At 39.2% G+C, this 14,122-nt stretch overlaps 1 protein-coding gene across 4 annotated transcripts in view; it reads left to right on the top strand.

The window, feature by feature from the left end:
• Positions 1-14,122, top strand: part of Adgrg6 (adhesion G protein-coupled receptor G6) — a 133,397-nt gene that overhangs the window by 102,324 nt on the left and 16,951 nt on the right. For all 4 annotated transcript variants that reach the window (XM_031380469.1, XM_031380467.1, XM_031380468.1 and 1 more), the window contains 7 exons: positions 1,428-1,568; positions 3,609-3,728; positions 5,164-5,209; positions 6,406-6,512; positions 9,932-10,059; positions 11,124-11,392; positions 12,799-12,895. In XM_031380469.1, coding sequence (XP_031236329.1) covers positions 1,428-1,568; positions 3,609-3,728; positions 5,164-5,209; positions 6,406-6,512; positions 9,932-10,059; positions 11,124-11,392; positions 12,799-12,895 — 908 coding nt within the window. The remainder of the gene's footprint in view (positions 1-1,427; positions 1,569-3,608; positions 3,729-5,163; positions 5,210-6,405; positions 6,513-9,931; positions 10,060-11,123; positions 11,393-12,798; positions 12,896-14,122) is intronic.

Genomic DNA, 14,122 nt, shown 5'->3' with positions numbered 1-14,122 from the left:
AAAAAAAAAAAAAAGATTAGATACCTCAAGGAAGTATTGATCTACAAGATGGTAGATAGAGCTGAACATTGGCCTAAATGGCATCAGCATCCATAGGTAGCATAGAAGTTTAGGAGGTGTATATTTCATAGCCTAGATGATGAAGGTTACCTTCTAAAGGAGGTGAGAAGATGCTAAATGCACATGAATACAGACCACCCTGTATAGGTTGTATAGGTTGGGAACCAGTTTAAAGAGATAAAAGTATGATTAACAACCTTCAAGTGGGAAGAGACACAGTGTTAGTCTCCTTGCCACTGATTCTAACACTGGATATTAGAGGTCCAGGGAGGACATATTAAAAACAATTCTGGGCCTTGCCCTCAGAGCTTCTGTCTGAGATGAGAGGCTCTGTGTGGGGCTCTGGTGTGTCTAGATTAGTTAAGTGCACAGTGGCTACTGCTCTTGGGATGGTGTGGTGCAAAGCCACACCGTAGTAGCTTGGCAGTGGCAGGCAGCCAAGGAAAAAATGAGGCTGGACAAGTAATCTGGGGCTCAAGTGACCCTCTTGGGTATGTTAAAGTCACAGCTCATTCAATAACTTCCAAGTGTCTACCATGTTCCAGTCAGTATTAGCAAGCAGAAAAAAAATCAATAACTACATCACCATTCCTGATCTTTGGGAGAATCTGAGTGGAGCATAATTGGGTTGTTTTGCTTTTAGCTCTCAATATAGACTACAATGGAAACAGAAAAAGGACTAGGCATGAGATAGAAGACTTTTTTGTTCTTTTTAGATTAGGGGTTTAGTGGGTTATCAGTGGTTTTCATAGTTAAACAGGGCAAGCTCCACTGGTCTCTCTCTTACCATGAGGATGGACAGTCTTTAAGGCCTGCGATGTAATTTGAAGAAAAATGGTATCTGAGGCTGTTCTGTCTAGCTGTTTTTCAGTCTGTAGTCCATAAAGCAACCAGGGGAGTGTCAATCAAGACTGAGTTGTTCTGTGAGGCCTCTCCATTCAAAGTGTGTCACTCTCCACTTGTCTCATTTCAAATGAAGGCCATGATGTCAAAACACGACAGAAACAGCTGTTGTTTCTTTACAGAGATTACTGGTATCTGCAGTTAAACGAATTAGATTGAGCCCATAGTATATGGCGAAAACATCAAAATCTGACACTTTAAAATTCCACTCTCATACTTGAAAAATATTAATTGGTCTCTAGCATTGTGGATATGCTTTAGAACCAAGGTACTCTTGTTTGAACTCTCAATGCCATCTCTGCCTGTGACTGCAATTGACTTACCCAGGAATTCCAGACTTCTGCAGAGGTCACTGGCTCTGGCTTGGATGGTCCTTGCCGTGTCCTCTCATCTGACTTAGCCTGGAGACTGGGCTACCATTACCCTCAGGATGACTATTCTGCCAATGTGTTTGTGTGTGCCAGATGGACTTCGAGAACGGACAGGCAGATCCACTGGCATCTGTGATTTTGCCTCCAAATTTGCTTGAGAATTTAAGTCCTGAGGATTCTGTATTGGTCAGAAGAGCACAGTTTACTTTCTTCAACAAAACTGGACTTTTCCAGGTGAGAACTCATTGAATTTATTTTGTTTCCCAATTTTAAATAAACTATCTTTGCTCAGAGGTTAAAACATTCAGATTCCTTTGAAATACACCAATAGTTATAGAAAAATTAATCTACCATATTTTCTAAATTAAAAGATAATATACATGTTTAAATATGTTACTCAAATAATCTCCAATTTAACAGAATGTACTTAATTGAGTTTCAAAAATGAATACCAGGCTAAGATGTATTATATAATGAGAAATTGAATTAGTTATGATGCTACTATTTATTATTTGTTAATCCTTTTGTTCTCCAGACCCTGAGGCCTCTAGAGTTAAAGCACCAAAGGAAAGGATTTTTTTTAACTCAGCAGGAAGCACCTTTTACATAATGAGCGACATTCTTGGCTTTAATCATTTTTCCCATTAGTATTTCAAATGACCTTTGGCATTCTCATATCCGCAAAGTAGAGTGGCATTGTGCTAGGCCCATATTATCATTTTTATTGGCATCAGCTCAGATACTAGATGGTCCACTGCCAGAAAACACTGGTGACCCTTGGTTGCCTTTATGAGGCCAACCCCATCGAGAGCATTTTGCTAGGCCCCTTCTTTAGAAAAAGAGTTACCAGTTAAATATAAGGTACCAGTGTTTGTTCATCCGTGTGCCCTGTGCAGAAGAGCATTTCCAGTCTCAGCTCCATAGGAATGTTTCGCCTATGGCCACTTTATACCACTCAGCTAAAGGAGGAGAAAATGATGGGGCCTATTGCCACACTTCTGTAATCCCAGTACTTGGGAAGCAGAAGGAAAGAGAAGGAGAAGGAGGGAGATAAACAGGGATATATATAGAAAGAGGGAGAGAGTAAGAGCGGGGGCTAGAGAGGTGGTGTGACAAAGGGAATGAATATGGTGAAAAGCCCTTCCTGGAACTGCAAGGTTTTGCTTTGAAGTTCTAATTAGTGTTTTGTCTAATTAGTGTTTTGTCTAATTAGTTCCTGTTATTTGGTGACTTTATGTAGATTTCTTTCATATATTTGTATATATGAAATATACATTTATATATTTCATATACATGTATACATTCATATATTTGTATATATATACTGTAGAAGGAAGCTTGTACAGTAGTACATTTTTAGATTTTTGAAAGTAATTTAACAAAAGTATATATATATATACTTATATATATATATATAAATATATATATATATAAAACAGAAAAAGAAAAACTAGTAAAGAGTACAGTATTTTCCACATTTTCAATAAGTGATGGTCATCTCCAATCCAAGTCAACTGTGTTGATAGTAATGAACATAAAAATTAATCAAAAACTCTATTTTAGAATTATATTTGAAATTTAAGGGATTGTATAATTGTTTTTAATACAATTGACTTATAAACTGTGGCATAGAGACATTCAAGTTTGACAAGAAAACAAAATGCAGGAGAAAACCAGAGAACTTGTTAGAAAGACAGACTGATGTCCCAAGTCATTGGACAGTACAGATCCAGGGACTTTTCTGGCCACCTAATTTCTCTGTGAAATCTTCATCTGCTATCAAGTCCAAAAGACTAAAAGGGTAGATGCTCTGAGTGACACTTCAGTCCAACCAAATTACATTTAGGTATAAACTGGTAGACACATCAGGCTGTTGGCATGAGTGTAAATGATGAATTGCTTTTTAAGTTTTACACTGTAAATCATTTCATCTGTTTTCTAGAGTTGGGAAGTGACCTCATTGTTTCACAGCTCTTTTTGAGTCTGTATGATTGATGAGTCTGTATTGTCAATTGGCTTGCATCATCCAGTAATGGAGAATAGAGTACTTCAAACAGTCCCTTATAACGCTGGTTCGTGCTGTCCCCTCAAGGTGTTTTTTGTAATAAGGGAAATAGCAGAGACCCTTCAGGAAAGCCAGCGATTGGAAGTCATAAACAGGATGTTCTAGAATTGAAGATCTTAAGTGTAAAAGTTGCTGACCGTTTGCTTACTTTGGAGCATGAAAGTGTGTGCTTATGACTTGTGCACGCAATCTGTTCTTTTCTTTCAAAGGATGTTGGCTCTCAAAGAAAAATCCTAGTGAGCTATGTGATGGCGTGTAGCATTGGAAACATTACTATCCAGAATCTGAAAGATCCTGTTCAAATTAAAATCAAACACACCAGAACACAGGTAAGAAAATGCCACAGGTAGCGGTTGGGAAATGCACACCATCTCAGAGAACCGTAAATGATAAAGAACCATGTTAACATGTTAACACATTTTATTCGGGAGATGGGCTGGTCAGTTAGGTAGGCACCATGAATGGCAGCAGCCACCAGAATGGAAATGATCAAGAGGGCTACTACTGTTAACAAAGATCTTGAGCATCTCCAAATACAAAGACACAGACTAGTTTTTGGTTAGGTGTTGTGATTGTCCCTTTGCGACTTTTAAAGTAAAAAACAATTGCAACCTAGAAAGATCAAGGAACAACTAGAGAGAGTAGACTTGTCCTTCGGGAGATGTGCAGTGACTTAAGATGTTGCCAAGTTTAGCATTCTTATTACCGCAGGACCCACTCTGCTGTCCACTTATGTGCTACAGGGAGATGCACCATCTTCTCCTGCTCACAAACAAGTATATTCACCATTGGAGAGCTCCTGAGTAGTGGTCTCACCATGGGCAGGACGGCTGATAATAGGCAAGGATTTGGAGTTGAAACACTAACTCATTGTCCCTTATCGCAAAGCCTCAGAAACCTCCCTTTTCATCTTTGACCTTATTTGCTTCAGCATCCACAAAGGGAGACTTGTTTATTCCCCATAGTGAAACACACGTAGTAGAACTTAAGATTTTTTTTTTAGGTATATAGTTCATTTGCATTAATTGGTTAACAGTAGAGATCATCTTTCTCCACTAGTTTCTATTTAATTTACCACAACTGAAACTCTGCCCACATTGAACATCAATTCCCTGTTCTTATCTCCCAGAAATCACTAGCAACCCCTATTCATTCCACTTTCCTGGAGTACTAATTTGATTGTAACAATCACCTTAGAGAACCTACAGTAGCTGTCCTTCAGAAGTGGCTTCTAGAATCCATCTGTGTTGTATCCCTTGAACCTGAAGGGCATTCCTTCAAAGACTGGCTGATATTCCATTGTGAGAACATAACAGATTTTATCCATTCATCCACTGATGCTCACTTGGGTTGCTTCTATTTTTTGGCTATGTTTTGTGACTCATGCAATCTGGCTGTAAGCATACAACTATCCTTTGAGGACCTGCTTTTAGTTTGCTTTTGCAAATACCCAGACATATGGGAGACTTTTGTAGATGACATGAACGTTAAATTATAAAAAGCTTTGCTAGACATGAAGAATAAAAGTAGAATAGTATTTAAAGATAGATCACAGAGTGAACGTCCTTAAGAGAAGTGAGTGCTGTTGTTCTTCCTGGGGATTCCATCTTATGGTCATTTGAAGTCTCTAGGAGAGAAGATCCACCCAGGCTGCTAACCTGGTCAAGTGGTACTGGCATGGTGGTACTGATCAGTTTCCTTTCAGTTGCGACTTTGATACAATTTAAAATATGATTTTTCATGTTTATTTTTATGTTAACCTAGGAAGTGCATCATCCTATCTGTGCCTTCTGGGATCTGAACAAAAACAGTAAGTTGTAAAATCCTGGGGAACTTAATATAGATTAATAGACTTTCAAGTGTTTTCAAGCACCCCTTCCATTTCACCCCAAACTACAACTTAACAGCAATTGAGCTTCAAACTATCATTTAGATAGCTTGGGAATCAACTCTCATTTTTGAAATAACATTTTGTCACTGCAAGAATTAATCCTATTTGACTCACAGTCTGAGCAAATTAATCACTTTCATTTCAGTTATGTGTGCGATGGGGCATACATTTTTATTGTAGCCACTTGCAACTGTACACAGTCTGATGAGATTATTGGACATTTTTTATAAGTCACAAAATTATGACGTAGATGAAAGAGGCTACTGAAGGAAGTGGTTATAGAAAACAGAGGTTATTTGAAAAAAATATTACCTCTAAATCATATTGAGCAATCAAGACAGAAAGGAACGTGTAAGGAATCAACAAATCACTGGGTAGAAGAGTGTGGAAATGATAAGGGAATTGTGAAAAGAAATTACCTGTGTTCGTCTCCTAAGAGTCATCTTTCCTATGGATCCCCCTATACCATGTTGCTAATAAAGCTAACTTGGTGCCATACTAGCTGTGTTGTTTATGAAAAATACAGCCCAGTGTTCTCCTCATAGATGAATAGTATGGTTGTGGTTTGTGTTTTAGCTGCCCATCCTTTGAGAAGCTGATTGACTTGTATACTTGGCTTAAAATATCATCTTGTGCCATAACATATTTAAAGAACTGGACAAATATAATGCCAACAAGTCTGATAAGCTGCATTCATGCCATTTGCCCTCATTTTCATAATGATAAGTACTGTATGCATCACAAAATAGGCTAAGCCCACCTCCCATTTTCCTATGTCTTCCTAAAAAGTTAGTCTGATCCCAGAGAGGAAAAATGTTCTGGTCTTCGGAGAGCTCATTAACACATAATTTTAGTTTTTATAGAAGTTTACTTCAAACATTGTTTAAAACTTAATATGAGCATCTGCAGAAGCCCTGGGGTATTTCAGTGGAGCACAGTTTGAAATGACTGCCTGAGTGATTTTGAGACAACTTTGAATGAATCTAAATCATTCTCCATCTCAGTCACTACAAGAATGATGCCCATATTACAGATAACCACTGAGGCACAGGGGCTCGTCCCTTACCGAGGACACGGACCTGCTGCTGTTCTCAGTTCACTGTTTCTTCCCACAGAAAGTTTCGGGGGATGGAACACGTCTGGATGCGTTGCCCACTCTGATTCGGACACTGGTGAGACTGTCTGTCTGTGCAACCACTTCACTCACTTTGGAGTTCTGATGGTAAGGGGAGTTTCTTAGCTTACTTTGACACCTTAAAATTTTAGAAGGCATACTTCTTTTGTGTAAATTCAGCTTTTGAAATATTATAAATTCTAGATATTGTAAGCTAATCATGCCCATCTGTACCCTGCATCGTGGGTCATAAAGAAGCAACCACTTAGCAGAAGATTTACACCAAGTGACAGCAGCACACAAAAGAATTCTATCTCATTTTCCATAGCATTAACAAGAAACAATTCCAGAACGGAAAACAATATCCTCCTCACAAACCCCTTTAGTTAGGGAAGAAGGAGTTGGCCAAACAGAGACAAAAGGAGAGAACAACAGAAGGAGGGACGTGTTGGCTTGTTGCTAGCATGGAAGAGAACTAACTATAAATACTCTGATCGAGATTTTTCTTCCTCATGTTTTATTTAATATGCTTGCCTGCCAGTTGATATTGTGTCTTGTGCCAACTGATTTCTCTCCAGAAGAGTATAATTTGTTATGACAGCTGGGAGTTGGAGTCTGTAACTCCAGTCCTGCAAGAGAGATAATAGTTGGTGGTTTCTCTCACTTGGAAGAGTTCTTATCATCCTTTCTACTCTTCCTTTCTCTCATCCTTAAAAATATCTACCTAGCAAGGATAATCAAGATTTTGCATAAAAATTTCAGCCACATCAGTGTTTTATTTTTTATCCCATTCAATTTTCTTGACCCACCTTACTTCCTTCAGCCTGTCAAAAGTCATCTGTGAGTAACATTATCTGGTGCACTTGTGTTGTATAAGCACCTATCTAGGTTGCAGAACATCTAGAATGTACTGTGGCTATTGTTTTGACAAAGTTTCTATGAAGGGATCAAGCACAGTTGCTTGTTCATAGGAGATGGGAGTAATGGCAATTGAGCTGATACAGTTTTTCCAGTTGGAAACACAGATACGAGGTTCTAGTCACCTCCTCCCTGAAATCCTCCAGCCTTCTGCCTGTGGGGTCTGGGAGGAATAGTGAGCAACTCCGGGCTGTGGTATTTGGCTGATGAACTACTTGGCCTGTGTAAACAGCCATTGTCATATGGCAAATCTGCAGGTTGTAAATTTACTGACAATCAGGGATACAAACTGTCTGGGCAAGAAGTCATTGATAAAGGTGATGAATCACAGAAAGTAGCTTTCTAATGCTCTCAAAATATGTTGTTTCTTTGGGAACATCAAACTAAACTTAGTTCACTCTACTGAACAACTAAACTATAGTGTGTTTTCTCTAAGTATCTAAACCAGAAATTTACATTTCTTCCTGTTTTCTCTTTTCTTTAGAAGTGGCTAAAGATAATTCTTCATAAAAAAGCTGATTTTGGAGAATTAGTCATTCAGATATAGGACCTTTAGCTCAATTAATTTAAGTGTTTCGACACTGTGCAAGTATAGGCTTGAAAATGATTGTATTTTATTTTTTATGGGTTAATAGATGCTAGTAACAAGGTTGACTTCTCAGAGGTGATTTATATGCAACCCAATTTTACCTGTACATTACCTGGATGGTCACTTTTACTATACGTTATTTAAATTTTATTATGGGTTTATAAATGCACATTGTGTTTTCTCTTGCTGTCTGAGTAAAAAGTTAAGTTTCCATGTATAGAGATTTGCATGTTAGTGAATTCCCTCACTTTTGTTTCTGGCCTGTTGTAAGATTATAAACCACTGGAAGAAACGCTTTTCAAAATTCATCCTTTTTGGCAATGTGCCTGCATCCTTTTGGCTCTTCCAGACCAACAACACTTGAGTCATAGTTTTTTATTCTGGACTTCCAAACTCTTGTTCATTTGTATAAGATACTTTTAGAGTCTAAATAGTCCCATGATCCCATCAGTATGTCCTTTCATCTGTCAATGTGAAAAATGTCTAACGTCCTTTTCTACATTTCTCTGTTATAGAAATGACTTGCTTATTGTTTGACATTCTTATATCTTCATGTTGGCTACTCTGGAAGGATAAAATTGTCATGTGATCATTCTCAGAAAGCAGAACATGATGTATGAATTGTCTTTGAACTGATTCCTTATGCAGAAATACTGCATTTTTCTTAAATTATTTATTTTGTCTCATTTGTTTCACCTAGATGGGAACAGTTAATCATCCTTCAAAACTCTCAGTTTCTCTACTCTAGCTGATCCTATGGGAACTGTACTAGATAGACACCCGTCTGGAGTCAAATGGCACTGACACAAACTCCATCCCCATGTCTCATGGGCCCATGTCTTCTCTGTGTTTTGAGGGACTCCTAGGCTGTTGAGGAAGGGGAAGACTTTCTGGCTCCAGGCCTTCACCTCTACCTATCTCTGCCACTGTGTGCCAGTGTCTCAAAACTACTGCATGTGTCTTATGGTATTAGTTGTATATAGAACTGACTTCTGCTTCTTCATGTCGATACATGCACATACCCAGAAATATTGCTTCTATGGGGTGGGGGGTAGTGGCCTATGGGAGAGTACCAATTTTCTTGCCATTTGATGAAAAGGAAAAGAAATTGACAAATAGAAAGAGAAGTTTACTTTTACTGCAAGATTGAAATGTTTAAACTGCATGTTCAGTAAATGTCTTCTTTCATTTTTAAACATTTATGTATTGGAAGTGAATTTCATCTTCACCCAGGACAGATCAGTGGTCTCACCTCAGGTTTTATCCTTACCTTGTACTTCAGTTAAGGAGAAGGAAGGTTTCCTGTGAGGTCCAGAGTTTTCAAGCTCACTTCAACATGTGCGAGTAGTACTTCCTGCGCATCCATGTTGGTTTCTTTCCACTCTGCACAATTCCTGACACTTTAAATTATGCCAATTAAACCTATAGGGACTAAAAATGCTAGATCCCAACACACTTGGTGATATCTCTTTTATGAAAAAAGAAAGTAAAAAGAAACCAACCTTATACATACCAGGCTTTGGAATGACCATTAAAAACTCAACAACATTCATAGCAAACTCCAGCTATTCCTGCCTAAGACTCTCTCACCTACCCTGACAATCTGGGGGCCTAGGGATTGTCCATGTTTGTGCAGTGGCCTCCATTCACACCCGTGCGCCCACCTCTGCAGAAACAGGTGTGACTGTTAACCTATCAGACAAGGCAGCTGCATCTCACCTGCTTCTGCTGGGGGCTTAGTGTTTTCACCCTTTGGCTTACACTAGGGTACCAAGACCTCAGATTAAGGAGGCACTGATTTAAGACAGTATGTACCTACTTCTGCAATGATGCTTCAGCTTTCTCGTATTGGTCCACTAGACCGTCATAAGTAGCTATGGCAATGTTGATGGACATTGCTGTACTTAGCCCCTGAAACCGAGCAGCTCTAACATCAACAGTGAACTTTCTAGCAACACAAAGCATCACTCTCATGGAACGAGGATACTTACTTATGGCTGCTTTGCATGGTTTTTTTTAGGATCTTCCAAGGAGTGCCTCACAAATGGATGGACGAAACACAAAAGTCCTCACGTTCATTACCTATATTGGGTGTGGAATATCTGCCATTTTCTCAGCTGCCACTCTCCTAACATATGTTGCTTTTGAGTAAGTATATTTCCATTTGCCAAGCCCAGTGCTAACAATGGCAAATGTGAGCCTGAAAATTGCCTCAGGTTCATAAAAACTACTCCATAGTTTATGAATCATGTTTGTGTCTCCCTTTTAGTCCTCATGTTTCTCATAAGATCATACAGCATGAATTTTCCAGGCATAGAATTTTAGTTTATAAGTACCATATTTCTATTGATAAAATGGATTCATGTCGGCTAGAGATTATTACCACTTCTGTAAATTCAAATGACATGAAATACTTGCTACTTTGTAAAGGTAAAGACATTTTGCTTCTTGAATTGTATGCAAACCTTCTTGAAACAGGAAACTTTTTTTAAAGGCATCTCTGACTCATTAAAAATCAAGAAACATCAAACAATTCTGGGAAAATTACTTTTAAAATAAAAATGCCAGGGTAAAGGAGTGGCTCGGCATTGGTGAGAACTGGCTACTCCTGCAGAAAGACTGGACTCTTTCACTCCAACCAGGCAGCTCACACCAATCTATAACTCTAGTTCCAGGGGCCTTAATGCCATCTTCTAATGTGTTCTGGCCATCTAAAGGCAGGTGCACATATATACACAGGCAAACACAGGTGGCAAACACATTAATTAAAACATAAATCTTGCAAATCTGGAGGAATTCCTAAATTTTAAAAAAGCAATGTGAGTGTGGTGGCTCATGTGTTTAATCCCAGCACTCAAAGACCTCAAAGCAGGAGCATTTCCACGAGTTGGAGGACAGCCTGGGCTACATAGTGAATTACAAGGCACCCTGGGTAGCAGTAGAAGACCCTGTCTCAAGAATAGACAAGGAAATAAATCAATATATATTCTGTGTAACATTTGGGAACTTGGGAAACAACTGGAAGCAGTTTTGAAATGAAAATCACATTGAAAAATGCTTTGTAGCCTAGCTACAACTATCTTCACTCCTCCACATAAATCTTACGTGGAGTTACCTTCTGCTGAATGGTAGAAAACATGAACTGACTCCTGAATTGAAGACATTGATGTACAGTGTTAGTCCACGCACGACTCTCCCATCTCTCCTCTTAGGAAGCTGCGCAGGGATTATCCCTCCAAAATCCTGATGAACCTGAGTTCAGCCCTGCTCTTCTTGAACCTCATCTTCCTCCTGGACGGCTGGATCACTTCCTTTGGTGTGGCTGGACTCTGCACGGCTGTGGCTGCCCTGTTGCACTTCTTCCTCCTGGCTACTTTCACCTGGATGGGGCTGGAAGCCATTCACATGTACATTGCTCTTGTGAAAGTGTTTAACACTTACATTCACCGGTACATTCTAAAATTCTGCATCATTGGCTGGGGTAAGCCTCCCCCAAAACTTCCATTCTCATGTATCTTCCCAAAAGACACACAGAAAACCATGCATCAGATAAGAAAATCCTGAGAAGGGATATCCCCTGTTCACCAACACTGCGTGTTTTTAAAACTCTCACCAGAACTCACTAAATTCAGGAGGAAAGGAAAAGCCTTAGGCCAGAGTCACCACAAACTCATTTCCGCAGCCCAGGGCCAGCCTACCCAGGGCTGAAGAAGCAGATGACAGCCCATTATGCTTCCAAATATAGTGGCCAGCTAAACTCCTAGGTCCTATTCATCCCTGCCATGGAATCCAGGAAAGGAGTGTTATTTTTGTGTGTGTAAACAAGATATTTACAGAATTATTGCCTTGAGTTGTTTTGTTTTTTAAACCATGAATCAGTCCTTAGTCAGATATCCAAACGCCAAGTTAGTCTGTTTAGAGTCTTTTAATTGAGCAGCTTTCTTTATCGGGTTTTGGGTCAAGCTGGGCAACTTTAAAGCTCACAGCCCTTTTCAGATGGCAGTGTTCAATGATGAGCCATTCCTTAGTTTTCCACACCCTCCTATAAGAAAGCATAGGATCTCTCAGGAACCTGAGGAGGCATGAATTGGCTCAGTGAAGTAGACAGGAGTATCACTGATTCTCTGGAGAGAGAAGAAAAGACATCATACACTCACTGTTTACCTCCAGCTTTTTTCTAAAATGTTGTTTCATATTTTTAAAAAGGTAAAAGAAGCTGAATTCATCTGATGATGGTGCATGCCTTTAATCTAAGCACTTGGGAGGCATAGCCAGGGGGATCTCTGAATTTGAGGCTGAGTTATAGACTCAGTCTACAAAGTGAGTTCCAGGACAGCCAGGGATACCCAGAAAGACCCTGTCTAGAAAAACAAGCAAACAAACAAAAAAGATGAGGAGGGGGAGGAGGAAGGGGGAAAGAGAGGAAGAGGGAAGAAGAGGGAGAGGAGGAGGAGGGAGGGGGAGGGGAGGGGGACAAGGGGGAGGAAGAGGAAGGGGAGGGGGAAGAGAAGGAGGAAGAGGAGGAGGAGGAGGAGAAGTGCGAGCAGAACAGCAGCAGCAATTACATTTCCCTTATCTTTTCAAACTCTGGTGATCCAATGTAACATCATTAACACAATCACACTGCTATCTGGTGCTGAATTCAGTAGATTTTTCTTCTACCAGAGTAAATCTCCAGTGAGCATGACTAAACCCAGCAGAAGATTTGAGCATCGTATCATTAGACAGTATGCTTTAACTACTGCCATTTGGAGTCATATGTACCACACTGAGGAGGCAATTTTATCGTTGCTTTTAACCAAACAACTTGCTTGACAGCATCTGTCCCATGAGACAGTCCCAGAGTCTTCAGAAGAGCTCTCAATGTCATGGTCTTTCTTATAACAGGTCTGCCAGCCTTGGTGGTGTCAATTATTCTAGTGAGCAGAAGACAAAATGAAGTGTATGGAAAAGAAAGTTATGGGAAAGATCAGGATGATGAATTGTGAGTAATATGCATCTGGGGAATGTGATGGAATAAGCACTTTGTTTCCTAAAGTTTGATATAAGTTACCATGGTGATAATAATGCTCTGATGCTGAAGGTTTTAGTTTCATCTGTGGAATATGAATCATTTCAGTGGTCAGAGCTGCCCGTCCTTATTTGAATAACCCTGTACCAGATGACCTGGGGAGTTGAGACTCCTGAGATTCTTTCTCTCTTCTACACTCAGAAAACTCATCCACTTTTGGAGATCCTGTACTACTCTTGCTCCTGGCTGAAATGACCCAGTGCCAACATGAGTGTTTTACAGGGAATGGCTCCCCATTTCTCCATGAGTTCTTTCAGAAAACCTTTCTTCACAAGTTGAGGTCATTGAGATTAGAGGCATTATGTTGTTTAAGCAGTTAACTCTCGAATACCTTACACCACAACATTGTGGATCATTATGGATATCTATGGGTTTGAAAAATTACTGATTGCTTAATGAACTTTTTTATTATGTGAGATCGGGGCACCTCGTGTCTTTGTAAGCTTCGGGGATAGATAACACTTCTATAGCTTATGAGTTCTCATCCCTTGTGGTCTTCCCCTCTTTGTGTTTCTGAAGCATTACTATGAACTCCCAACGAGCTCAATCTGTAAAAATTCTAGGAGCTTTGAAGTTTAAAGAAAATCTAGTGTCATAAACATGCAGTGTTATTCATAGCCCTTTACAAGAAACAATACATTTTAAGCTAAGTCAGCTTTAAATGGGGGAATGTACGACCTATCCTATTCAGTTGTTATAGGATTTTAAAGCTCTGTTTAAAGTTCTGCCATCACAAAGTGTCATTTAGTGAGCACTCTTCATATGATAGAAATCATCTTGATCCCAGAATGTTCTAGGATCCCAGAATGTTCAAGAAAGCATTTACCACAGTAGCCAGGATGAGGCCAATTCACTTTAAAATAAATTTAATTTCCTGAAATAATTGAATTTTTGGTACTTAAGAAATTTCCATATCTTTAAGAAGCTCTGGAATATTTGCAAATTGCATTGCTTTTCATCTTTACTCAATGTTAGACTTTGAAATACAGAATTGTTTGAATTTTTCTTCCATTTATTAGCTGATATTTTTGTGAAAATCACATACATTCCTTCTAATAAAGATGTTATAGTTTACATATGCCTTATAATTGTGCACAAGAAGTTTGGATACATGAATCTTCTAATTCTATAATATATTTC

This window comes from Mastomys coucha, unplaced genomic scaffold (assembly GCF_008632895.1).
Source record: "Mastomys coucha isolate ucsf_1 unplaced genomic scaffold, UCSF_Mcou_1 pScaffold2, whole genome shotgun sequence".
Classification (NCBI taxonomy): Eukaryota; Metazoa; Chordata; class Mammalia; order Rodentia; family Muridae; genus Mastomys; species Mastomys coucha.
The sequence above is the reverse complement of the archived record's forward strand: the minus strand, read 5'-3'. Positions and strand labels throughout refer to the sequence as shown.